Source organism: Botrytis porri (genome assembly GCF_014898465.1).
Source record: "Botrytis porri strain MUCL 3234 chromosome Unknown BPOR_010, whole genome shotgun sequence".
Taxonomy (NCBI): Eukaryota; Fungi; Ascomycota; class Leotiomycetes; order Helotiales; family Sclerotiniaceae; genus Botrytis; species Botrytis porri.
The window spans coordinates 572598-599636 of NW_024066084.1; the positions used below are offsets into that span (position 1 = coordinate 572598).

The window sequence follows — 27039 nt, forward strand, 5'->3', positions numbered from 1 at the left end:
TGACTTGCATCTCAGGAGCATCTAGGGAGCATCTCGAAGGACATACTCTGAGTGTTGGTACAAGGTATACTTCCTGGTAGGTACTCCATACGGTACTCCCATTCCACATTACCGTTACCGTTACCGAATCACGAAAATGTATCGACTTATGATATGATATATCTGATCTAGTGAGATGCAGAGTGATTTACTTTGGATTTCCTCTGGAGTTACTCCGGGTTTGTATCGTTTATAAATTGCATATGTGTAGATACCTGGGTATACATACATACATACATACATACATACATACATAAAGGCTCCTAGGTATTCTCAAACCTTTCCACCCAAGTAGATATATTCAGATGTCACGAATTATATGAATTGATGTAGGCACTCCGTACCGCTTCTCATGTACGAAGTATATGAGATGTAAATCTGCACTGATCAACATATGGTGAACCAACTGCAGGAAGCGCACCATCACTGCAGAAACCTGTTCCACACGAACCAATCAACACTCGATGATGCATGGATGGATAGAATTGTGATTGTATTTGATTTTATTTTGATAGTGATAGTTAGTGTTTGAAATGGAAATGTACGCCGTACGCAGGATGGAGATGTATATTTTGGGGGTTTCAATTGATATTTCTCGACTCTCCAAGTGCTAACTAACGAGTATATGTTTATATGAATGTATATTGCTCAGGGTCCAATACAAGGAGGACATCCTCAGACCTCAATATCTATCGTTCATGGGTTCATTCGCTATCAATCAACTACCTTACCTACCCGGCACTCTAAGATATCATGCTTCACAACATCCCATCTCAAACTCAAACTCAACATAATCGATAATCGGAACCACCCCAAGTTCCCATGTACTACATTCAAATCCCAAGTAAATCGAGTTCGGTTCCTTACCTTTGGTTTGATGGAGTACACACCCGAGAAATACCCTAAAGTCATTTCTTGTCCTGCCCTTTTAGATCTTCTTCGTTCCGTCCATCTTATCTTAATCGGGTATTGGATGCAGATAATATACATCAGAGAAATTGTATTGATCAAGCTGATGGGGGTCACGGGATGTGTGAATGAGTAATGGCAAGGAAAGTTTAAAATAGAAAAATCAAAAGAAATTTCAACATTCTCTAGGAAAAGAAATTCGAATGGCTTGTATTGAAGATACGAGCTAGAACTAATGACGAAAGTCACTACAATATAGGTCGGCAGGTAGAGAGGTGGTGGAAAAGGAAATGGAAAAGTATATTTATTGATAGTTATTGTTATTGTCATTGAATTAGTGATTTTTATTTGGCCTTTCTTTTCGATAAAAATCATCATTACCACAGTTCAAGTTCACAGCAATTCTTCATGGATTGCTTCCCCTTATAAAATCACATACAAAAAAGAAAAGATTCCGAAGAGACTCCTTTTTTAAAATTGTATTATTAAACCGAAACATTGGATCCTATTATCTATTTTCCTATCTCTCTCTCTCTCTCTACCTACCTTCCTACCGACCTGCCTACCGATCTAGGTCCTGATCAATAATCAATATCTAGATATCGACTACCTCAACTCGAAACCTCTTTCATAATCCCCTTTCCTCTTCCGCATCTCCATCACCTCCCCCTCCCCTTTCTCCCCCCTTCCCCTTCAATTTTGTGATGATTGGAAGCGAGTCTCCCTAGGTATGTATGTATGATATATGTAACTCATATCTTGTATCTGTCTGTGTGTGTGTGTGTACGGTACTTTATACCATCACAGTCGTAAGTACTAGGTAGATATTGTGGATGGTGATGGTTTAAGTGCCTAGTAATCTAAACTAACCTTATTCAAGATTAGCTTCATTAAGGAGTTACTTTCTGGCTTCTCTTCCCAGGTTTAATAAAATCATTAAAGCAGATTTCTCCCCTTCCATCATTTCACCACCTCGAAGAAAGTCTCTCCTCTCTCCTCTCCTCTCTGCTCTTCCATTCTTCATTCCTCCTCGATTCTCCTCCCACCCACCCGCGTCAAGTATTAACATCTTCTTGATACTTTGTCTATTCGAAGTCGAGTCTCTTTTCTTCAATATAATGTCAAAGTCGTCACTTTATTTATCCCTCATTCCACAATAGAAAATAGGTCAATTTCACAATCTCCCAATTAACTTCTGGTCGCAATCTCCCCACAGCAAGGAGATCGAACACACACTCCCCCCCCCCCCAGTACAAAATACCTATCATCAGAGTTATTATTCAATTCAACCACCCACCCACATCCAAAAATAATTTAAATACAACTACAACTACAACTTAAATATCTTTAAAAACTCGATCGATCAAAGTCGATTATCTTATACACTCATCCCGCGAACATCTATTCATCTCGATTTGGTGTGAGAACTTCATCGTCCGAAAGCTCTTTTTTTTGGCTCAAAATCTTTGGGGGTACTATTGTGCGAACACACTTCGGACTAAAGCTTTGACAAGCGTGCCCACCGGCTTCTTGCATCGCAACAAACTTTTCTTTTCTCTTTCTTAACGTCAAGAATATCTGCCTCTCATGATGAGTCAACAGTATTCCGAGATCTTCCAGGATTATCCTCCAAATCGATCGCCAGCGACCAGTCGAGGAGCTTATGGCAATATGACGCTTAATCGCCAATCATCGCGACAATTTATGGACAATTATCAAGCACCTCTTCAAAATGGAGGAGGACTTTACGCTTCTGACGACGCATCACAATACAACGGAAATCAAGCCGCTTACAGAGGTCCTTCCAACAACGTGAATTATGCCTACGAAAGTCAGACTTGGAACTATGGAGGTGCGAATGGCGCTAGCACAATGGGCACAGCAGGCCGTATGAGACCTCAACAACAACAAGCTCGCAGAGCTGAAATCCCATCTGTATGTTACCCCTTAATCATTTACGAATTGAATATTGCGCGCCCCTAAAGATTAAACTGACACTTGGTAGGGTTGGATGAATCCAGGTACTCCATCCCTCGGCGGTCCAATCACCCAAACGTCCTTACAACAGCATAACTTGTCTGGCATGTTTGAACAACCTCAGCATTCCCATCGTTCACCCCCACCACCAAATCAGCAAAGTGACCACGAAGAGCTAATCCCAACCGCTATCGTCATTAAAAATATTCCTTTTGCGGTGAAGAAAGAACAACTGACAGAAATGATGTCTAACATGGGATTGCCATTGCCATATGCCTTTAACTATCACTTTGATAATGGGGTTTTCAGGGGTTTAGCATTCGCTAACTTTACTGATGCTCGCGAAACGCAACAAGTCATCGATGCCTTGAACCACATGGACTTGCAAGGACGAAAGCTCCGAGTAGAGTACAAGAAGATGCTTCCCGCTGCAGAGCGCGATCGAATCGAACGCGATAAGAGAGAAAGACGCGGTCAGCTTGAAGAGCAACATCGCGCACCAAATGTCATGTCCACTGGCTCCCTTCATACCGCAGGATCCATGACTTCCATGAATTCCGGCCTGAGAACTACATCCCCTTCACCTGTAAACATGCGTCAGAATGTTGCCACCACTAATGGTACCGCTGGTCAGTGCTGATTCTTTCTTCTCGCGCACAAACTACTGAACTAACATTCTTGCAGCAGAGTACGATTTGAATGATCCAACGACATTGAACTATTACACCGAGCTACTCTTCTTCAAACAAGATGCCGAAAGAGAAGTTTTGACATTCGCGCCTACAGTTTCTCCTGCGGACCGAAGAATAATCCACACCTTGGCTCACAACATGGGATTAGATCACCATTCCCAAGGACATGGCGAACTTCGTCAAGTACAAATTGTCAAGCCCAAGCTTGCCAGCCCACCTTTGAACTCAATCCAAGCTGGATATTATAACGAATCCCAACGTCGTGGACTCAACCGAGCTGCGACGATCGATTTTAGTGAGCAGCGAGCCAATGACGCCGCCTACCAAATGCACACGCTGGGCCGACAAGGTTCCGGTCTCCTGGATATCCCAGGTTCTCCAGGGGTACGTGATCTACTTAGTGGTGATCGTAATTTACGAACCGCCAAATCGTTTGCGGACTTGCGCTCTTACACGCCATCGCCTGTACCATCGTCGGCGAGCTTCCCAGCTAATATGACCCAGAACATTGCCAGATTCCAAGGCAACGATTATGGTCTTGGATCAGTTACCGGTGGAACTCCCAACTTGACTCCTACGTCCGCAGGACCCTTAGGTCTCAGAGAGGATGCATTCCTTGCCAACGGCATGAGCAACATGTCACTTGGATACGATCGTCAACCCCGTTCGAACGCGCCCGGACGCATTGGTCAGGAAAGAGATAGCTACACATCAAACGCTGGTCCTATTGGAAGCCAGCGTCCAGTCAATGGAAGCCTCGAAGATAGCAGCTCCAGAAATGGACAAAGTGCAGTTCCAGAGAGACAACCAAGGGGCCCTACAAGTGACCAATGGGGATCAGGATTCTCCCGCAACAGACAAAATGGTCATGGTAGCAAAAGCAGTGATGGTAAGTCGTCTTGATCTATACTGAAAAATTCTAGCTAACCGAATGTCAGATTCATCTGAGCGAAACGGATTCACCTCTGCATCTCGGTTCATGTAATACTCCCCAAGAGATTTACGACGTTACGAACTTTAGAGCTTTTGACGCGATATATTCCTACCCGTTATAACGTCAAATTACGGGCAGCGGCGTTTAGTTGTCATCCCCTTCCCCTCAGCGGAAACACGTTCACTTCCATGCGATCTTTTTCAGAGCTTCTGATGTGCCTAAAAATAGGCTCGTCAAGCTCGGCTCTTGTTACTGTAATTACATTTGTGACCTCGATCTCCCATTTGGGAGCCCCCTGAGCTTTAGACCTCTTCTTGCTCGCGGTATATACAAATTTTGCTTAATACTATCACCGATTGGCTTCCGCGAACGACGACATATAACGAAACAACTAGGATACCATTAAATCGACTGGGCAACCTTGACGATAACGCTACTATGACCTCCTTTCGGTATCCATCAAAACTAGGATCCGGATTATTTTAACGTCTTTGGACAATGAATCCGATAATAATAGGGGCTCGCCACACCCCTTTTCTACCCACGATTGACGACCGTAACGTCCTATCATGCTATAAAATTATAAAAATTACCTTGGTCTGATATTCCAGATATCGACTCAAACCAACATCGATGCCTACTCGCTGGTTCTCGAGTTGAATTTCTAGGGCTGATTGAGGAATACAAAATCATTGTACTTTAATTGTTTACTGCTCCTCTAGGTCATCGAAGTTTGAAAATTCTTGTACTGTTGTTGCTGGGACTATTAGTTTCAGAAGGGGGGCTTGAAGGCCATATGTGCATGTTTGATTTCAGGGTGTGTTGGGTTCTGACGCTTATTGGATGAGACATGGAGTAGGGCTTCAATGCACCCTTTTGCGCTTGAATTTGTGCTGCAATTGATATTATCATGTTATCACGGCGTCTGGTGGTGGGGAAATAATAGGATATAGGGAAAACAATCGCTCATCGCCTACTTTGTTTCATGATCATATGCTTTGTGACTATTTGTGATTCTCTACTTGATATGTTCCTGTCCTGAGTTGTTCTATCAGCCGAATTGTAACTATCTTCTTGACAATACAGATCCCGATTGTTTACTGACTGTTTACTGACCCTCACCGCCATTTCGATACCACTCGGGCCGGGACTTCCGTACGGAAGGTTACTTTGCATCCGAGCCTCTTGGCTTGATATACCTACAGATGTTGAACAGCAGAAAGTTGAAACATTCCCACGTGGTTCAAGGATGTTATCGTTGATGGATGGGGATTGGTAGAACACTTGAGATGTGAATTCTAGATAGGGCGAAAGTGTAGATGAGAGAGTACTATGTTGATTGGATGCGATGAGATGTGCTTCGTGAATCAGATTGGGGAACGAATCTAGAATGAAAGTTGAAGTGAAGATGGAGATAGATAGTTATTAGTTGGTTGGCCTGTTGATATGAATCTTGATTGGTTGTTGGAGCTCATTGGCATTGGAGGTTTCTCATCTAATCTCATGTTTTGAGTGTGAATATTATGTAAGCTTGAGCTCACCCTAGCTCCATGGAAATTCCGTCAGAAGTCAAATTATTGATCGACATCTTTCCATCATCACATCCAACACATCTCACAAGGCCTCATTAATTTGTCGGACTTGCTCCTTCGTATAACTCACCATGTCATCACTCTATAATCTCGAACCTCAACCTACTGCATCATGCATTCTACACACCACCTCTGGCGACATCTCTCTCGAGCTCTGGGCGCAACAAATTCCCCTCGCATCTCGTAATTTCCTGCAACACTGCCTCGATGGCTATTACGATAATACGGTATTTCATCGACTTGTCCCGGGCTTTATTCTACAAGGTGGTGATCCTACAGGTACTGGATCTGGTGGGGAATCGATATACGATGGCGGCGAATTTTCTGAAGAAAATGGCGTATGGCCAATGGAAGAGCGAAAAGGTCAAAATGCGGGACCGAGAGGAGTAGGCTTCAAGGATGAGTTTCATAGCAGGATAAAATATAATAGGAGAGGATTGTTGGGGATGGCTAATGAAGGGAAAGATACGAATGGGAGTCAGTTCTTTTTGACTCTAGGAGATACGCCTGAGTTGACGGGGAAGAATACGTTATTTGGAAGGGTAGAGGGCGAGACGATATATAATTTGGCGAGGATGGGGGAAGCGGAGTGTGGAGATGGAGAGAGACCGTTATATCCTACGAAGATTACGGGGGTGGAAGTGTTGGTCAATCCGTTCAAAGATATGGTTAGGAGGGAGAGGGTTGCAAAAATTGCGGTTCCCGAGAAAAAAGCTCCAGAAAAGAAAAAGAAGAGGAAAGCTGGGAAACAGTTGTTAAGTTTTGGAGATGATGGGGAGGAAGTTGTTGAACAACCAGTCGTCAAGAAAAAAGCGAAATTTGACACGAGGATTGTAATGGATGATGGAACTGCAGATAATGAACCGGAACCGGAATCTCAGACTAAATCCGTGTCGAAAAAGAAGGCGCCCAAAGCACGATCGTCAGAATCTCCTCAATCGTCACCAGAACCCGAAGCAAAAGCACCCCCCAAACCGTTGCCCAATAGAGCCGCAAAACTCGAACGAGATATTTCTTCCTCTCCAGAGCCTCAAGTTCAAAAGGTTACCTCTTTACTAGATCGCACAAATGCGCAAATAGCGGAACTAAAGGCATCTATGAAGCGAAATGTTCAAACAGCAGCCGAGCCTGCGAAGAAGAAATCGGCTTTGGAAGCCATGATTCCAGCAACATCCGTTCGTGGACGAAAGCGCAACGCAAATGGAAAGTCAAATGCTAGTAACGATCAAGCAGCTCTAGATATCTTACGAGCATTTCGAGAGAAACTGGAAACTGCACCACCTGAAAAGGAAGTGGCTAAGCCTGTATCACATGACGAAGCTGAATCGAAATCCGAGGAAAATGGAACGGCTGATGATGAAGAAGCTGCACTGTGTGATTTACACTTTATTGCAAATTGTCAGTCTTGTAAATCATGGGAAGCGAAAGGGGAAGAAGAAGAGGACGAAGATTTTAATGACAAAGGGTGGATGTCTCATGCGTTAAGTTTCAAAGAGGATAAATTAGGCAAGGATCTCAGTTATAGGAAGAAAGCCGAAGAAGAATTGGTGGTTATTGATCCTAGAGAGAAAGCTAAATCGCTGAGGGAGGAAATGAAGGCGAAAAGAGAGGCGAAAGCCGGAGGTTCAACTGGTAGGGAATGGGATATGAAGAGGAACGAGAAATTAGCGAGAGGGTCGGCTTTGGCCGGGAGAGGAGCTAAGTAGGAAATCTTTATGGTAATGGTGATGGGAGGAAATGTGATGAATGGTTCACATGACGGAATGGTTTCAAATGACATAAAGAGGGAAGATCTCTCTGGTCATGATTCTGGAAGCTAAATCGATGCTTTAGTAATTTCTTCCAAAGTGATGCAGACGATGCGACAGTGAACAATGAAGATGAGGAGATGGGCGACTTGTCGAAAGAAGAAGAATCCAGAAGGTAAAGGAACGAGAGAATGGAAGAGACCTGGATCTCTTGGTAGTCCGTGGACCACTCTTGTGGTGACGGTCTACAAGGATAGCAATGAATGGAAGTTCTCAAATTAAATCAATTATTTGGATCAGTATTTCAGATTTCAAAGAAAGGTTTCGAGCGTAGCGAGCTTGGGGGTTTGGGGGCTTACCCCCGATTTATAGGGATTTAGGTAGATAGGTAGAAAGGAGAAGGTTAGGTAGAAATGAAGATGAAATTTCTAAATTTTTTGTGTGATAGGAGAGATGAATGTGGCTTTTTTGAAGATATAGTTTTTTGGGATAAATTTCTTTGAATGAGTTTCAGGTGTTCAATGTGTAATGTGGCTGGCGATTAGGTATGTATAATAAGAAGATAGGATGGCATAGGTAGAGGTACCGATAGTATGATACTGGGATGTTCTTGAGTGTGAGTTTGTTTGTGATGTGATGTGGATGAGATGGTTTTGGATTGGATTAAGAACTCCAGACTCCTTGTGATGTGTGTGTGTGTGAGTGTGTGTATTAGAGGAGGGGGAGGAGGGAAAAGAGAGGGAGAGATGAATTAGTATTTAACGTTTTGATTGATCTCTTCTGACGCAGTGAAGATATACTTTTGAAAGGTAGATGATGGGTGGTTCGGGTGGATAGATATTATCTATGTTGATTTTAATGTGAATGTGAATGTTAATGTTAATGTTGATATATCTCGACTCTCTCTCTGTGATGTAAAGGAAGATAGATATACTTTTGGAGGAAGATATCTGGATGAATAGCTTCGGGGTAGATAGATAGATGGACTAACTACTACCGGACGAGCCAGGGCCAGGGCCAGGGCCAGGTCAGGCTACCTCTGCTTTGCGACCGACGGAGAATTCCGAATGCTAAACTGAACCAAAATTTGCAGGATTAGACGAAGATTTGAGAAATGGTTACTGGGTATGTAGGGAGGTAGGTAGGTAGGTGTGTTTAGAATGGGGATGGGGATTGGAGTGTGTGTTTTTTGGAGTTTAGGTTCTTTTGGATTTTGGGTTGTGATAGGAGACTTTGGTTGGGAGATTGGAGGTTGGAATGGAGTTTGGAGTTTGGAGTTTGGAGAGGGTTCATGGGGTTGATATTGGATTTTGATCGAGGTGATCACTGATGAGTAGAGTTTTGATTGAGGTGTGGATTCTTTGGTGTTGGGGTTGGTTGTCAGCTGGGTGGGTATCTATCTGCTAGTGCCAGGTATGTATTTACGATAGTAACCATACCTCCCAATTAGTTCTTCTTCCCGTTCCCCACCCGACCCACTGAGCTAGTAATAAACATTATCTAATTCAAAAGATGAAAAGTCGATGATTTTCTGTGATGCACTAGCGATTTATCGATCAGAGGATTGAAAGGTCCGCTTGCTCCGCTGGCTGATAAGATTGTAAAGATTTAAGGTTGATGGATCATGAGAGGAGTGAAGAGAAACAAGATAGATGGGATGGATCATGGTTGGTTGGAAGAGTTGTCAGCCTTGTTATTAGTCAGCATTGTCATCATCGATTGAAAGCTGGGGGGCCGGGTTGAAATTTCTGAAGTGACAAAAGTCAGAAGACGGATTTGGGTGGAGGATGGAGGTTGGAGGTACGATATACTTACTAGGTAGAGAGTAGATACGTATACTCCGGAGTTACGGATTGGATTAGGGAAGGAATGGATGTGGATAGGGATTTTATATACATATATATATATATTGTAATATTATGTATGGACTATCTTGTGAGTATATAAGAGGGAGAGAGAGGTATGAAGTGATAACATTATTATCATCATATGTACACTTGATAATCTGATCCATCTACCCTCTACCTAGGTATATTCCTATATTAAATAGACAGAGTAATTATCAATTTATACTGAAAATTATCAATATAATGTAAAACTTATATCTCCGTCTTTCTCTTTCCACCAATCCTTCATCTGGGTACCTAGGTAGTCAAAAGTTTCAATTCCAATCAAAACATCAAAAAAATCAACAAAAAAAAAGCACAGTACCTAACCAAAACACACAACGAAGAGAAATATCGACTTTATCAACTTGCATCATACATAACCCCACTACCTATTTCCACCTCCTTCAACCTTTGTTTTGAACAATCACTTATTCTAAGAATCATCTCAACACATCTACCATTGACTCATATCTTCCGTCGATACCTTTGATCCGCCATCTTCATTTATAGATACCTTCAATCCTTCCTGCACAATTCCATCAACTCATCGCCCCGAGCCTCTACCAGAATCTCCCGCGACAATCGCACAAAAATTAAAGGGCAAACATTTTCCACCACAGAGCAATCCATTTATCTTTCGAGTTTGGCGTCGCACATCTATCCTCCGCTTGAAGTCGCTAGGGAGGCTGCAGGTAGCCTCGACTTGGGACCCGTGAATCGTTTGCTACGGCACCACAATACAGCAGCTCAATTTCCATTTCTACATAACACCTCACACCTCTCTACCTTTACTTTCCCTTCCATCTACTTCGGCAACGACACCTACACATCCGGTAAAGGATCACCTTCCACGCCCACCCCGCACACACACCTCATCGAATGTATTCTCCTCACATGTCTTCCACCAATCCCAGAAAAAGAGCTGCACCGGGAGCCTCGTCTACGATTCAAACACCGCAAATGCAACAAACATATAATGCAGGTACCCAGTTGCCTAGTGCCGAATTCTTGCGCTGGAATCAAAATTCTGAATCTCAGAATTTCGCAGATCCAACCACGAGCAACTATATGAATATGTTTGGGTCCAATTCCGGCCTACCGCAAACAACCACTGCTTTCGACCATTCCATTGCCGCGCAAACTCACTCGACGCAATTGGCTCGTCGACCGAATGTGAACAACAATCGCCAACTTGTTGCGCCGCGGACGTACGATGGTGCGGGTGATGCTTGGGGAGCTTTTGACGACTCGATGATGGATTTACAGAATGGGCATGGGGTGAATGGGGAAAATGATGATATTGAAGCTTTGGAGGAAAAGGCAGCTATTGCGAAAAGAGATGCTCAGTCAAAGAGAAAGCAGATCCCACCATTCGTGCAGAAGCTCAGCAGGTAAGCGCTTCATCTTTTACGAGCTTCGATTGAGATTGTTTGCGCTGACTTTCTTCTTTTGTAGCTTTCTTGATGAATCGAAAAATACGGAACTTATACGATGGTCTGATCGAGGTGATTCGTTTGTGGTGTTGGATGAGGATGAGTTTGCGAAAACGTTGATTCCGGAGTTGTTTAAGCATAATAATTATGCCTCTTTCGTGCGACAACTGAACATGTATGGTTTCCATAAGAGAGTTGGACTTTCCGATAATTCGATGAAGGCGAGTGAGAGGAAAAATAAGAGCCCGAGTGAATATTACAATCCTTACTTCAAGCGTGGACATCCAAATCTTCTATGGCTCATTAATAAACCGAAGGGTGGAACGAATAAGATTCGAAAGGAGGGGGGACCGAGGAGAGGGAAAGTTGAGGAGATGGGAGATGGAGATAGCGATGATGAAGCAAGAGATATTGAAGAATTTGGTCAGAATAATTATACCAACAATGCAGCCACAAATCGAGCGATATCAGCCGCGCCAGAATCTGGACCACTACAACGACGAGAAATTGCAGTTGTCCAGGGTCAAATCTCTGATATTCAAAAACAACAAAACACCATTTCACAAGCTATCGCACGTCTGAGGAAAGATCATAATCAACTCTATCAACAAGCCATGGCTTTTCAGAATCTTCATGAACGTCATGAGAGTTCGATTAATGCGATTCTAACATTTCTTGCTACGGTCTACAACAGAAGTTTGGATGGACAGGGAGCTGAAAATATCACTCGGATGTTTCAAACTGGGTTAAATCAACAAGGTCCACATCAACAACAAGGCAATGTTGTGGATATTGGTGACCTTGGAACTCCTCAGCAGCAACCAGCAGCTGGAAGTGTTAGTCCGGTGGTTCGTAAAACACAAAAGTTATTGACAGCAGGACCACCGGAACGAGAAAGTAGTCGGGTTACTGAAGCTCCAACAGCTGCTTCTAGTCCAAGAAATCAGTATTCTACTCCACGTTCCGGAACCGTTGAAGAACTTTTCGAATCTCCTAGTGATGGTACGACGACGAAGACTGAACCGCAAAGAGATATGTTGAATATCATTCAAAATGCTAATTCACAAAGTCGACCGGAGAATAATGTCATGGACTTTCCAGATATGCTCACACATTACGAAAATGCAAATGGAAATTCTCCGCTTACCTCGGAACAGCGTAGTAATATGCTTAATATCATTGCTAGCACTTCATCAGCTCCAGGTTCTAACAATGCACTGGTGAGCCCGGCGCCTCAAGCTCCTGATCTCGCACAGATGGCATACACTCAAGCTGAGATTGAAAATTTGATGGGATTACAACAACAGCAAAGTGATCGGATCGCAAATCTTTCTGCAAATCTTACACCTCTCAGTCCTTCGGGTTCTATTCCTGGTGTTCAAGGCGACTCGTATTTTAATGGTGCTGAATCCATTGATCCTCAACATTCACATCTGGATTTAGATAAATTTTTCGATTCCCAGGCGTTTTATAGTGGAGGGAGTCCCGGGAATCCGAGTTTTAACTTTGATGATTTTGGTAATGGAGTTGATGGGAGTGGCTATGGTGGTGGAGAAAGTCATTTTGATGTTGGTATGGATGGTGTGAATGATGGGAGTGTGAATGGTAAGGCATCGAATGGGAATGGAGCGAGTAGGATTGTCGAGACGGTAGCGAGTAGTGAATCGACGAGTCCGGCGGATGATGGGATGGGTGATGTGAGTGGGAATTCGAATGGAAATAGTAATGGGAATGATAACGCGAGTAATAAGCGGAGGCGGAAGATTTGAGGATGGAAAATTGAGTGCATGAGGATAGTACGAAATGCGAAAAATTATGGATGGGATAAGATGTTAAGGCTGGTTGGTGTCAAAGGGCGTTTTTCTTTCCATGGAAATGGAAATGGAGGTGGTTTAGGTGGAATGGATGGGTGGGTGGATACCTTGAGTGGATTGATAGTTGCGAGTGGATATTATGTTGGTTGGTTTTTTACCTTTTTAGATTTCGGCTCGTGGAATTCTTTGTATGTTCGCTTGAACTACTCCATTTCTATTTGTCCGCTGAGGAGAGATGGAATGGATGGATGGAGTGATATTACATGAGAGGAGGAAGAGCAAGGAAGAAGAAGAAGGAAAAGATAAAGGGAGAAAATTTCATGTTCATATTCATTTTCATATCATACTTCTTGTGAGAATGGGGATGGGGATGGGGGTGGATATTTGAATTTGAACTAGGTATGCTGAAGGGAAGATGGTATACTGATGGTATGCTGATGGTGACGGTGATTTTGGGGCAGATGGGCAGTTTCTTTCCTTTCTTTTCCGTCAGGGAGAGATGGAGCAGGGGCAGGCATAGCGCATGCATGCATGGCGTTTCACATTTTTGCTATTTTACCGTTTACTTTTTTTTAAAAAAAAAAAGGAATCTTCAGATCTTTTTGCTGATTGATCGTTCGTCTCTTGCTTGTCCTTTCTTTCGTGGCAGGTGGAGGGGTTGCGGTGTGGAGGTTGCTTACCTAGTAAGAAAGGAAGTAAGCACTTGAGTGAGTGCGATTGTTTACACCTACCTATGTTGATTGATATTGAAGATCAATAGTAAACAGAATAGTATGAAATACTAGTATCGGAGATCAAATATTAAAGATCAATATTCAAGAGAATGGTACAACGGAACAGTAAAAAACAGTATAAGAGAAGAGTACAAAAAACAGTATAAGAGAAGAGTAGAAAATACCAATTGAGATTAAGATCAATTTTTAGATCTACTTATGCGTAGATTGAAGAACTGGAATAGCGAAAGAGTGATGATGATGATGATGATAATGATGATGTATTGTGATATTTAGGGATGAGATTAGTTAATTATTCCCCACCCCCCTTTGCCCCATCCGTTTTTTCGGGGAGTAGGAGGGAGGAGGGAAGAGACGGGAAATGAAATTAAAAGGTACATACTTACTTTGAGATGGGGAGGACGGAGGGACGAAGGGATGTGTGTATACTGATGGATGGATGGACGGATGGATGGATGGATGGATGATAGACAAATAAAAGTAGTCAGTCATATGAGTACATGAGTCTTTAGACAATTGCTAATCTGAGATTTGAGAGAGAGAGAGGGGGGGTAGCACGAGGTCTGAGGTGTGGAGTTTTGAGGGATAAAAATTTGGTGGTTGGATGTCGATGATTTGGGTTTGTGATTTGTGGTCTTGGATGTAGTTCTTGGATGTTCGCGTAGAGATGTCGGTATATACGTGTAGTTACACATGTGTATTGTTAACCATCACAGTCGAGTATTGCTTCAAAGCTCGGTTGAGGAGAAGAAGAGAGGCTGTGTTTGCGAAAGAGATGTAGGTCTGATTGATCTTTTTAGGGAACAAATAGATGAGGGGAAGGAAGGAAGGAAGCAATCAAGCAAGCGGAGTATTGTTCTTGATTGCTTCTTCTTGATGAGAGACCCGATCTCGCTTTTTGGTGGAATGGATGATTAGTCGTGTCGAAAGTTATTTTGAGATTTCATAGAGATATTCTTGTTGTGTCTGTCTACTCGAGTAGCATATGTCGAGGTTTGTTTGGTGAGTTGTTAAAAGTACCTAGGTGAGTAGGAACTAGTGACATAACAGAACACATTTGCAGTTCTAAGTGATTCCACCGCGTTGAATATTCGTAATGATTCGTCAAGAATGTAAATGATGGCCACCTTAGATAGATATCTTTAAGAATCGGTGATTCGAGGGACCGGAATGCCAAGATCTGTAGATTCGTGAAGAATTGATACACTGTAAATGAGGGTATTTTTTCTTGGAGAAGACACAGTATTGCTTCTTTCCTGACCAAAGAGTATTGATTAGTGAAGCTGTAAGCGCGGTTGATGGTTTGATTTGATCATTGGCTTCTACTCTCTTTATCTTGACATCGTCATCTCTTCGTTGATCAAAAAATCAGATGAAAATGGAGGATTTTTTGACGACTACTAGATCGTCGAGGAGTATGGAAAATGATCTGGTGTTCACGATGACGATATGATATCGTAGCGACCTTAATCACTCATGATACTCATGCCCATCATATTTCCAATCCCACGATGTTTATGTCGCCTCTGTCTGTTTCTCCATGGAAATACCAGAAGTAGATGCAAACATCGATTTCAAACAGCTATTCGTAAAGAATTCATATAATTGGTATGAACGGTACTTCCCAAAGAAGATTAAGTACGCGAATGAACATCAGCATGTCATCAATCTACTCGAATCTGCCTTTCCATCGCCGTCTCAACCCAGGAGATTATGTATACAGCTGATACGGCGAAGTTCTCGTAGGAAATCAGCACGTATGTAGCTCATCAAATTCTAAGAGGCTGTTGCGATATTCGCCGATGTGAAGATGTGGACTAGAGCCAGGACCTGAATCCGGATAGTTAAAGGTGTCAACGAGATAAAAGCGTGGGATTTTAAAGATGAAATATCTGTCATCTTTCGTCGTGCTCTGCTCGATTTCATTACTGTGAGGTTGACTTGTGGAAATTTGAATGCATCAGGACTAGGCACCGACCTAAGATATCCAAATTTGGACCGGCGGATCTCTCAGTCATTGCGGAGGCAAAGAATTTAACTAAATATCAAAGTTATCGAATGACAGGATTATGTGTAACTTTGCGGACCAATAATTCGAGCCATCTTTCTAGAAGTTTAGAGAACGAAGAGTAGGTTAATGATATATAGGATTCAATTTATTATCCTTTCATCATGAACTTCTGTGAATCTGAGGCGAGTTCTCGTGCTCTCCCAATTGGGATATCGTATTTTGAACAAATAATTCGCAGGCTCCTTACGGGGGCTTACAAGCTTCGCACTGTCATATCTCTCGTACATACGTAGATCCACAACCTGTATTGCTGACTTGATCTGACATGGCAAGCTCCTTTACCAATGTCAAGATCCACGAATTGATGTAGATTTGAATGTTCCGAATGAAACCAGTTTCTGCAAGGTAATTGATAAGGTCTGGACAAATATAGAAGTGGTTTTCAACAAAATTGTCGTTTCAAGCATATTGCCAGAATTTTATGATTAACCTTAATACCCCATGCCTCGTATTTGATTCCCGGAAGATATCACGGTGGCTGAACACCCAAAAGTCAATGAAATGTTAATTAATTAGTTCCCCCGCATTTAATTGTGTAACATGGGGGATAATGGCGGTTGGGAATCATCTTCAATCGCTTGTGGTTCCCGCTTGCGATTCAAATCGTGCAACACTATTTGCAACGAAATTTAGAGGATTATGCCAAGATATTAAACGAATTTGGCCCTGTGTTGCATGTATATGACTCTGGTAAATGCTTCAATGGTGACGAACGTTCAGTCATAATTAAATCATTGTACTAGAAATGATCAAATAGATATCAGCAGTGGATGTTTACTCCTTATGGGAAATACTTGGCGATGTCAACGTGTACGCCCCAGAAAATACAGTGCTTACTGCGTGGCTAAACATCTTGCACTGTGTTACCATGAATTTGCGACGTCAGGAACCTATGACGATTCTGCGTAAGTGGCGGTTGAACTGAGATAGAGGCCAGGCTCATCGATATGGTAAAACAATAAGTTGCTGGTTCTCGAAAGACTGTAAGAGCCACCAAGAGCTCTTCTTGACGGCGATTGTATACCCCATCCACAAAATCATCTTTATTTTCTTTGTGATTTAAAAAGATTAAGCTAGACTTCTATAAATTCTGCATTATGCTGAGCCTCGGACTATTCGTGGACTTTCGATTGATCTATCTTGTCCCGAATGTTAGTGTAGGGAGGAGCAAGGTATACAAAGCTCATACCAGTAATGTGAAGCGAGAGAATTATTTTGGATGATATACAAAGTGATGGTTGGTTACACCCGACATTTTCTTGTACATCTTTAGCCAATTGTGACCATTGCTTACTGTATTGTGCATTTATCCCAATTAAGCTTTTTGCTACCGCTAATAAACTCCCAAAGTGTCGATATCATGGCGCCTGTCAATTCGAACCAAATTTAGTTTTGATGGGGCGCCTAGCGATAAGATAAACAGATTCTGGCACAAGTACGTGAGGTTTGTGGATCTGAGCCTTGGCCATCAGTCAGATAAATAGCTAGGTGCAAAACCCTGGGTTCAAAGTTCATTCATCTTTGGAATGGTTGGACGGATTTGTGGATATCGTTCTTGGAGTAAACTTCAGGAGGCGATTCAACGTTCGCAGATGATCCGAGCCGTCATCATGTGGCTGACATAGCTAATGAGTTGCAGGAAGAACAACAATATCAATCCGAAGTAAAGCGTTCATATATCCATTCTTAGGTCATCCAAAAATGGGTTGTAATACGGCTTAACAATACTCCATGTGTATGACGCATTTCATTGGCTTTGGAGTTGACGTTGTAAATTGATTGGCGGAAATCAAGGGGCTAGAGAAAGACGTGATAGTATAGCCCGGAAAGATGGAGACAAATATAATCCGATTATTGTATGCGTGTTGCCCTGCATCTCGGATAGGTTTCTACATTAAGTAGAAATACAGTTTAGTGATAGTAAGTATAGCGGCAAAGGGAACGTTTGAAGAATCTCGCTACTTATGTTAGTCGGGAATTCAAATGAAGGAGGCAAGTTCCGTTCACCAAAATGGTCCGTTGATATCTTACAATTTTCAATCTTTATTGTTTCTCAAAACCCTAAGCTTCTCCCAGTAATTATGAAGTTTGGTTCTTGGGTTAGCTCACTGTGAATCTGATTGGCCAGCTCGCTCATCTTCCACGGAGACGGCGAGGGGTGGTGGACCCTGCTATGCTTGTCAAGAATGCCTGTTCCTTATGCGTCCAGTAATCCCGGTATCTCCAAGACCAGCGCAGTATGGAGTCCAATACTATGATCTTAAATTCCAAAAAATCTGGCTTATGGATACTTCGCCATCCGGTCATAGTCATATAGGGCGACCGGTCAGTAAATGAATCGAGTGGATCATTTATAGCTTGACCTGGCCACATTTAAGCATAAGGTAAATAGTATATGAATCGCTGAATCAATTGTCTGCGGGAAAGTCCATCTCCCATTTTGCTCATAAGCCTAGCCAGCCAGCACACTATCATCGAAATCCTTCATATCAAACCATTATCAGGACTGGTTGGTTGAATATAAATCCTTTACCGTAACACATGAATGTGTGAGAATTGTGAAAGTGTATAAAGAATCATCTCAATTATCTAGTCATCAACATCCGCTACGCTCTTTCAACATGGTTGGAGCTTCGACAAAGCAAGTTATACAGAAGGAAGTTCCTAAACGCTCTCGAGCATTCAGTACAAGAGCCAAGACGGGTTGCAAAACTTGCAAGTGAGTCCATATTTCACATTCTACTTTCTTGATATCGATCAATTCTGGAGATGCCAAAATACTTTTTTTTATAGTTAGGTTCTCACTTAATGATACATCATCAATGGTAGAGCCGTCTATTTTCCGAATTTCTTTTGAACAACACCGTTGAAGCCGGATTTTGTGCGCGAACCTGTCAACTGACATCCGTCTTGTAGGGTTCGCCATGTAAAATGCGACGAAGGGAGACCCGGATGTAGGAAATGTGCCGCAACAGGACGTCAATGTGACGGCTATGCTCATTGCACGCCTAGTCCAAACCCCAAGCCTAGTGCGATTTCGTCTTCAGTCGTCCCAAAATCTTCCAGATGCGCCATATATCAACTACCTACAATAATTCCCGACTTCTTGTCTCCATCGCTAGCTGTCAGTGACCAGGAACAGCATTCTTTCCACTTTTTCCACAAACAAACTGCGCCTCAGCTAAGCGGTTGTTTTGACTCGAAGTTTTGGAATTGTTTCGTTCTGCAAGCCTCACATCGTGAGCCGGCTGTACGACATGCAGCTATTGCGCTCGGGTCTCTGCATGAGAGGTTTGAGTTGGAAGATGGATTTATCTCCAAAGTAAGGGAAGATGCTGAGGAGAACTCCTTTGCCGTGCGTCAATATGTGAAGGCAATAAACTGTCTGGTGCAACCGAACATGTCCAAGCATACATGTAAGTCGGCAAACGTTGCGTTAACAACCTGCATACTATTTATATGCTTCGAGGTAAGTGTCTTTGTGATTTCCGTCGATTCGTTTGAATTTTTGAATCCCAACTTATGATGCATATGAAGACCTTAAGAGGGCATCACGACTCTGCTCTGGCGCATATCGACGGCGGAGTAAAGATATTTTCAGAGCTACAAGTCTCCGGACACTCGACTCCTGCTTCACATGATTTGCCTGAGGACTACACTCCCGTCTCAATATTCCGTATGCTATTCGGCAGATTAGATACACAAGCCTCGGTTTTAACTTCCAGGGCACGCATAATTGACGGCGAATCTGGCTCTTCACCGAATTCTATTCCGGACAGGTTTCTGAACATTGAACAAGCGCGAGAGGCAATGGAATCAATCTGGACATATAGCGCTAGAAATCTCTTATCTTGTTCCATGTATAATGGCGTCCCCCTTCCTCTCTCTACCAGCCAGGAAACCAAATTTCAGTTGTTGGCTCATCTCGAGAATTGGAACCGAGCGTTTGAATCATTTTCAAGCACGTCAACCGAGCGAGGTGATATTGAGAAAGTCAATTCAATGGAAATGAGGGCGAGGGACCTTCTCCGCCTGCACAAAACTATGACTCAAGTATTGGTCACGACCTCCACAACACATTCTGCAAAGTTTAACGAATCGAGTGAGCTACTTTGGGATGATTTTCATTTGGAATTCGAGGCAATGGTAAATTGGGCATCCGAGATTATCCACCCTCCAAATATTCAGATGAGTTGTCGTAAAGCCGCGAGTTTCACACTAGACAACGAAATAATACAGCCCTTGTTCCTAGTAGCCACGAAATGTCGACATAGACGGATAAGAAACAAAGCTATCCTGTTACTAAACCAGGCTGATAGGCAGGAAGGTCTCTGGAACAGTTTGTTGACTGCAAAAGTGGCCGAGAGAATCCGAGAAATTGAGGAAAGTGGACTGGGCGAAATGATAGCAATAGTCCCAGAGTCAAATCGTCTACGAAACATCGATATGAAATTCGAATTTGAAGGTTATAATGGAAGAAGAGCGTGGCTTGGATATAGGACTTTCTCTACCTATGAGAGCGGCGAATGGATTCAAATCCATGAACGCAATACCCCGCCTGAGACTTTCAGAACACCGAGCGTATCGACAGATTCGTCTTTTCAGGTTCATGATATTAACAATATTGGGAGAAACAGGGAACACTCCTTCGATTCAGCATGGAGAGTTGGTATCAAATCAGAATCGTCATAAAGCTGGCGCAGGGCTAGATGCGGCAATATCTTAATATCGATCGTGTTCCTACAGCAGGAATGGATGATCGAGTAGCGTAATGAACTGTAGAAAGTATCTAGATAATGCATAAAGACATCGCCGTTCCAATGTGTATCCATTGATCTGAAAAAGGTGGGGCTTTGTGAGGACAAGACCAAATCAATCCAGTATATCCTAAAATACTCCATATGAAAGTCCTGGAATTCAGATCTTCAAGTGGCTTCAGTATGCGGTGACTACACACCAGAACTCACGGATCCCCGCACTTAGAGTCATTGGCAGACGTGGTGTATCCCAATCACGGTGAAATTTGGATGCAGGGCCGCACAGGAGTATGATAGTACCGCAGCCATACAGATTGAATGATGCCTGTTTACTGTATATGGCCTCATACGAAACAATCAAGTACCTTGTAAATATGAGCTATCAGTAAAAGCTAGTCATAGACATCTCAACTAATGCTACTCTGACAAGCAAGGGGATACGTACGTAAATGTAACAAGGGTGAATATAAGCCTGCATGACTGCTGCTTGCAACGAGACATCTCAGCATATCGTTATGGGACGATCGGCCTCATTGTTATAGATCATCCAGTCTCTTTCTGTTTTGTCCGGCAGACGAGGTCGTGTCTCCGAATTTGAATATATATTGGAAGATAAGATTTCGAAGACTGTTGATGATTATAACATGAGCCTCAATTCGCCAATTAGGTTTTGAAGACGATAAGACTCAATTGATAATTGATGAATGATAAAAATATTGACGAGGGTGATGTACCCGCGTCATGAGAAATCGAGAATCATGATTGAACTATTGCTACGCATCACGTGGTAATATTATGTAATCATTAACTTGGCTTGTAATCAAGTTGGATGGTCCAGCAGGTCTTTTATCAACCCAAATGTTGAAATATACATTATCCTTTACTAGTGTTCTCATACTATCACTCACATTCCGATTTCACTGAAAGATTGGATTCTCGAAACTACATGATTTTGACGATTCAAACATCGATTACTTGGATATGCAAACAGAATGATGTCGATTCATCATTTCTGAAAGTGCTTCAACGAATGGTTCATGCCTCAAATGCGTCCATGAACTCCTTGTGCCAACCACAACGTCACTTCAGGAACTGCTCAGCCTTAAATATCCGAATTCTAAGAGTCTACATTGATCTCGAAAATCGTATATTTAGTTCCAACCTGTCAAACTATACCTCTGGAGATCGCAAACACATGGAAATGCTATTTTCTTGACTCGCATGTCCATTTATAACCCACATGAAAGTTTTCAAGCACGACATATCTGTAGGAACCCTTGCTATATCTCTCAAATCTATCCTAAGCTATCACTCGTTGGTGGTATAATTACTGAAATGAATTCAGCAATATGGCTGGAGAGTGACCCTCATACGCTGGAACTTCTTTTAGGTTTTTAGAAACCGAGATTTGCAGCGCTGGAGAAATTACACTTCTAAGGCTTTAATGCTTGATGACTTTGTTCATCACAAAACGGTAAAGCCCATAGCCTACACATAGATGGTTCGTTCATGGACTGAGAAAGAACGCATAGGAAGACACGACTTCCCCTATCATACATCACACAGATTATACCTTCGAAACACCGACATTGATCAATCTATAGCACACGATAGATCATGTGCAGTGTTTAAGAACTCGTACTGACATGTCGATCATAGTGATAAAGCACCTATTTATCGAGAATATCGACGTCAAGGCCATGTCAACCCCGATGTTGTATTTCCGGGATGCGTGATTTCTCAACACTCGCCGTAACCTTGAAGGGTGCTGGCTGAGAACTATCGGCCACCCGACACTTGGCGGTTGACCACCAACAACCAGAAAGCGACCCAATAGGATCGCAGAATCTTGAAACTCAAACCAGATTAGGGAGTCTACATCTATTTTGTATCTAGGGACTTTGAATGTCGGAAACTCAACACCAATGTTCAAACACGTGAATTTGAATATCGAGCCACCAGAAATATAGTTCAGAAGACAGTTGCCCGAAAAGTCTAGTTTAACCCACATAACAACTATCCATCGCAATTGGCAGCGCTTAAACCATCTTACATATCGCGTAACAGCCGATGGGTTGTCGATCGGAAGTCTCAATAAATTGACAACTTTCATATGATTTTGAAACGTCATTTCAAATCATTCTCATTACAATACTATTTATTCCTTTGTTGCTTATCTATCAATGATACATTACACACGCCTCTAATCTAGTTAGACGGAATAATTCTGTGAAAGAAAGATCACGCCTCCCAAACAAAGACGTCTCAACAGCAGATGGTGAACCTAACAAAATAGCTGAGAATGAGACAATTTAAGAAAGTAAATCTTTAATTGCTCATCTATAGAGGTTTTCGTTTCTTATTCGATTGCTTGTTTTTTTTTCTCAATTCTCTTGTCATTCCATCTCATATTTTTGATTAGCAAAGTAGGATCACCATTTGAGTGGATTGTCCTTTTTGAACCTTGCTATTGACATTGTGGCTGGAGCCTCAGGTTATTCAAATACGAGTCTACTTTCAAATAATTGCCGCCACAGCCACGGAATGTGTGACTGAAGGCCTGGAAAGTTTCGTGAGAAGAACATCGAAATCATACTTGGAATCCTTAAAGCTTCGTCATTTACTTCTTGACTTCTTGACATCGGCAAAATCGCGCTGGCGTTGGATGAGTTTTTTTCAATACACAAGAGCGAGTACATTGTTGAAATAGTTTCCCAGTAACGAACAAAGAAATATCCCGTCGGACATCAACACCTATTCTATCCCATTTCTCAAGAGATTTGCGCATCAACAAGTTATCATTGATCAACCACTGCAACGACGATACCATAATAAGGTATGATGGATCGCCGACCACAATACATAACTGTACCCAGCTATCCTTCTCTTCTCAAACATGCAACATCCCATCCCTCACCCCTTTCCCCCTTAACCCCACCCCGACGACTCCACCAACGCAGCCTGCTACCCAGCCCACCCATCTCGCCACATCTTCACAAACCCCCACCTCCTATACCATACCCATGGATTTGGCGCTGTCACATATGTCACTCCGTCTATCGTCTTGGTGTCACTCGTCGTTGCCGTAAGATCTCCTCATTTCCCCTCATGCATGGCATTTACTAATAGCGAACTCTATAGTCGAAGACGGCCACTACTTCTGTTCTATGCCCACTCCACCCCCATCCCCACAAACTGCCTCTCCCGTGTCTCCCGTGTCTCCATCGCCCTCCACTGGCTCCCTTCCCTCCCTGGTCCCCCCCAAAAAGAAGAAGAAACGTCGTCGCCAACCCCGTGGCTGTCGCGCCGAATTTGACTACACAGGTTGGGAACATTACAACCACTGGCGACGAGAAATCTCTCTCCTGAAAACCGAATCTCGTTCTCTGAACAACCCACTCTTCATCCCTCCATTAAAAATAGGCAAAGATTGTTACCGCGACTGCGATTTCCCCTCAGAATGTCAAACTCTACACTTACGATCGGCAGTAACTCCCAAAACGCGACAAACAAGCGAGCCGGAGCTAATTTTCCCCATTTCTCCCATTAGTGCCGAGGAACGTCAGCGCATAGATGATGAACGAGAAGATCAACAGTTGATTTTTGATATAGCAGCTACTACACCACCAGCTACTCGTGCTCATGGCGAATTCCATAGTTCCTCAAATCTGACGCCCGATATCACCTCTCCCGATTTAAGTTTAACTGTTGAGCGCGAACGACGCAGGAATTTGGAAGCGGAGAAACGCGGATTAGAACACGAGGCGCAATTTATTGTTAGCCCTCTAACAAGTCATACCGCCTTTGCAGATATATATTATGGCGGCAGTGGATCTACGAGTCCGAAAGGAAAAGAACGTGAAAATGAAAGACAGGAATCGAAAGATGGCTTGGGAGTCCCGTATCCTCCAGAACTAGACGATCTAGCAGGAGAAGAAGAAACGGAAGAGGATGAAAAGGGATATGTAAGGGAATTCATACGGGTGAAGAAACGGAAAAGTATAGCGAAGATTGAACAGCTCACGGGATTGAGGTTATCAGAGGTGCAGTATGGAAAGATGGTAGGAGAGGTGGTGGATGGAGATTTGGGGGGGCTCAGGGTGAGAGAAGGAGAAGGAAGCAAAAGTCGGAGAGCTAGTGTAGAGATTGAAAGTCCACCTAGTAGTCCGTTGAAGATGCTTTATACAGTAGAGGATAGTGATGATGAGGATGATCTTGATGAGGTCACTCCCTGGGATGAACAGAGGAGGAAGCATATTCGATAATGGTCCACATGGGTTTGATTCGAGTAATTTGATAGACCTGCAACTGGGAGGTTCTTCGAGGAAGTGGAGATTGCGAATTGCCGGAATGTATAACATTTAGCATTGGGTTGGTATCCAAGGTACCGCATAATCATTTTGGACATCACATTTACTATTGTGAAGTTGAAGTAATATCCGATCTCATTCAAAATCGATAATAGTACATCGGCTTGAGGTCCACAACAATCCGGAGAGAAGTCGTACCGAATTGTGCCTCATTCATGGATCAACGCATGTAGCCTTTTATAATCCTATCTCATAGTCCGATCCATGATAAGTAATCAATTCCATTATGAAACCAAGCAAAAAGAAGATATCCCCAAGACACCATCAAACTCTGAACCCTTAGAAAGAGAAGAAGGAAATAGCGCAAAAAAATCGGAGTGCGTAAAATCAATCGTAGACGTGTTTGTTTGCGATAATCATGCGGACTCGATAGTCTTCTTCTTCTTCTGTTCTACCTTCAAAAGTAACGCGCGGTTTATGTGTGGTAGCACACCTCCGAAAGCGATAGTCGCGCGAATGAGTGTATCGAGTTCTTCGTCACCGCGAATGGCAAGTTGTAGATGGCGGGGTGTGATACGCTTGACTTTAAGATCCTTGGCAGCGTTCTAAATTGATCAGTGGATGCTTTTTTTATGCAGTCGTGGGGTATAGATGTAGCTTACTCCTGCGAGCTCAAGTACTTCAGCAGTTAGGTATTCTAAGACCGCTGTAACATAAACTGCTGCCTTTGCTCCCACGCGCATCTTGTTCTGGGTGTTGTTCTTCAAGAAACGCTTGACACGACCGCAAGGAAACTGCATTCAAAATTTGTCAGCATATAATAAATCTAACAATTGTTGCGCAATTCGAAGCAAAGAAAGAGGTATTCCGAAATCGAGGTTTTCCTAGGATGAGAAAATTTATCTCGCGTATGCACATCTTGTTGATATTCGGTGCGCGTCGAAAAGACCTCCTCGACGAGGCTTTGGACAAATAGTTGAGTCATGGAAAGGAGTTCGTGGTCATCGAGTTTAATGTGTATCGCGACGGTCTGTAATTGTTCCAAGGGATTGTTCGCAGATCGAAAGTTGACGCGACTTGGTGGGGTGTAGCTATTGTAAAAATCGTAGTTTCCGTCCCCCTCCGAATCGAACCACAACATTTCATAGAAGCAAAGAAAAAAGAAATACAAAGTTTGCGCAATACTAACCTGAAGACCGGCTTTACTTGAATGACTTTGTTGCTTCTTGTTTCCATCTGCGCCAACCTTGCCTCCAGCAGATGACTTTCCACCGGAAGATTTTCCTTTTCCGCCGGCCATTGTAAAATATTGAGAATAAACCTAAATGTTGAGGTAGAAGTTGATGTGTGAGATGTAAGTTTTGATGTTTTTTGAATTATGAGTTTGTATGTTGATGTTTGACAGAAAGAAGGCGCGTTGATTTGAAAAGTGACAGTAATAAGATAGAAGGTATGTAGCCGTTCTTTACTTGATTGGAATCCTTGATGATGACTGGTAGCCGAAGCGAGGCTTGTGTGAATCTGGAAAGATGAGAGTTCAAAGAGGAGAGAAGAAGTGGAAAAGCAACAGCAATACTTGACTGGGTAGCTTTTAAACTTACTAGAATGATAGAGAATGTGATAATTATCATACATAGATGTACAAAAGATAGATGAAGATGGTGGTGAAAGAGATATATGGAGATTGTGTAGGAACTCTCACTACCATGAGGGACCATGATTTCGCCATGTGATGGTTACTTTCGTAGCAGCCCCACGTTAATGATGAGAGACTTACCTGTGAAGCCATGAGATACAGATGAAAGAGAAGAAGAGGCCAAAGAGAGTTGTTAAGTATTCATAAAGCTGTCATGGTTTGATGTTTGTCGTTGATTCAACAACAATCTGGGGGAAATCTATGAACCTGAGGATTGGATCACGTGTCAATCCAGCGCACGGATTATTTTCTTTGGACTTTTGACTTTGATCTGGGGTTTATCCGATAACTTAACATCTTTACGTGGTAAGAACATTCTTGGCCTGGCCTTAGTATTTTGGGTTAATCTTCGCTGTTGAATTGTTTAGACACTCTTTTTCCCCATTTTCATACTCAGCATACACCTCTTGTTATACCTGGTATGCATACAAGATGTAGAACAAG

The 27039-nt window shown here is 42.7% G+C and overlaps 6 protein-coding genes across 6 annotated transcripts; 5 read left to right on the plus strand and 1 right to left on the minus strand.

Moving 5' to 3' along the window:
• Positions 1-2535: 2535 nt before the first annotated feature.
• On the plus strand, positions 2536-4602 carry EAF01_007637 (uncharacterized protein; the record flags this gene model as incomplete). Its single annotated transcript, XM_038915893.1, has 4 exons — positions 2536-2883; positions 2954-3554; positions 3610-4506; positions 4556-4602. The coding sequence occupies 4 exons, from the start codon at positions 2536-2538 to the stop codon at positions 4600-4602; spliced, it is 1893 nt and encodes a 630-aa protein (XP_038768364.1).
• Positions 4603-6214: 1612 nt separating this feature from the next.
• Positions 6215-7849, plus strand: EAF01_007638 (uncharacterized protein; the record flags this gene model as incomplete). Its single annotated transcript, XM_038915894.1, has 1 exon — positions 6215-7849. One exon carries the CDS (start codon positions 6215-6217, stop codon positions 7847-7849), a length of 1635 nt encoding a protein of 544 aa, XP_038768365.1.
• A 2066-nt stretch (positions 7850-9915) lies between these two features.
• On the plus strand, positions 9916-13940 carry EAF01_007639 (uncharacterized protein). Its single transcript, XM_038915895.1, has 2 exons — positions 9916-11171; positions 11236-13940. Exons 1-2 carry the CDS (start codon positions 10660-10662, stop codon positions 12980-12982), a joined length of 2259 nt encoding a protein of 752 aa, XP_038768366.1. The 5' UTR covers positions 9916-10659; the 3' UTR covers positions 12983-13940.
• A 4513-nt stretch (positions 13941-18453) lies between these two features.
• Positions 18454-20524, plus strand: EAF01_007640 (uncharacterized protein; the record flags this gene model as incomplete). Its single annotated transcript, XM_038915896.1, has 3 exons — positions 18454-18551; positions 18749-19301; positions 19370-20524. 3 exons carry the CDS (start codon positions 18454-18456, stop codon positions 20522-20524), a joined length of 1806 nt encoding a protein of 601 aa, XP_038768367.1.
• Positions 20525-22954: 2430 nt separating this feature from the next.
• Positions 22955-24987, plus strand: EAF01_007641 (uncharacterized protein). Its single transcript, XM_038915897.1, has 2 exons — positions 22955-23674; positions 23731-24987. Exons 1-2 carry the CDS (start codon positions 23428-23430, stop codon positions 24852-24854), a joined length of 1371 nt encoding a protein of 456 aa, XP_038768368.1. The 5' UTR covers positions 22955-23427; the 3' UTR covers positions 24855-24987.
• EAF01_007642 (uncharacterized protein) lies at positions 24988-26725 on the minus strand. The gene is made up of 3 exons (XM_038915898.1): positions 26089-26725; positions 25562-25693; positions 24988-25504 (listed from the first exon to the last, which is right to left on the minus strand). Exons 1-2 carry the CDS (start codon positions 26532-26534, stop codon positions 25663-25665), a joined length of 477 nt encoding a protein of 158 aa, XP_038768369.1. The 5' UTR covers positions 26535-26725; the 3' UTR covers positions 24988-25504; positions 25562-25662.
• Positions 26726-27039: the final 314 nt, after the last annotated feature.

Coding starts and splice junctions, on each gene's coding strand:
- EAF01_007642 (XM_038915898.1), bottom strand. CDS start 26,534: ATGTATGATAATTATCACATTCTCTATCATTCTAGTAAGTTTAAAAGC. Junction 25,694..26,088: donor CAAGTAAAGCCGGTCTTCAG/GTTAGTATTGCG, acceptor TTTTGAATGCAG/TTTCCTTGCGGTCGTGTCAA.
- EAF01_007639 (XM_038915895.1), top strand. CDS start 10,660: ATGTATTCTCCTCACATGTCTTCCACCAATCCCAGAAAAAGAGCTGCA. Junction 11,172..11,235: donor TTCGTGCAGAAGCTCAGCAG/GTAAGCGCTTCA, acceptor CTTCTTTTGTAG/CTTTCTTGATGAATCGAAAA.
- EAF01_007641 (XM_038915897.1), top strand. CDS start 23,428: ATGATGGATCGCCGACCACAATACATAACTGTACCCAGCTATCCTTCT. Junction 23,675..23,730: donor TGGTGTCACTCGTCGTTGCC/GTAAGATCTCCT, acceptor CGAACTCTATAG/TCGAAGACGGCCACTACTTC.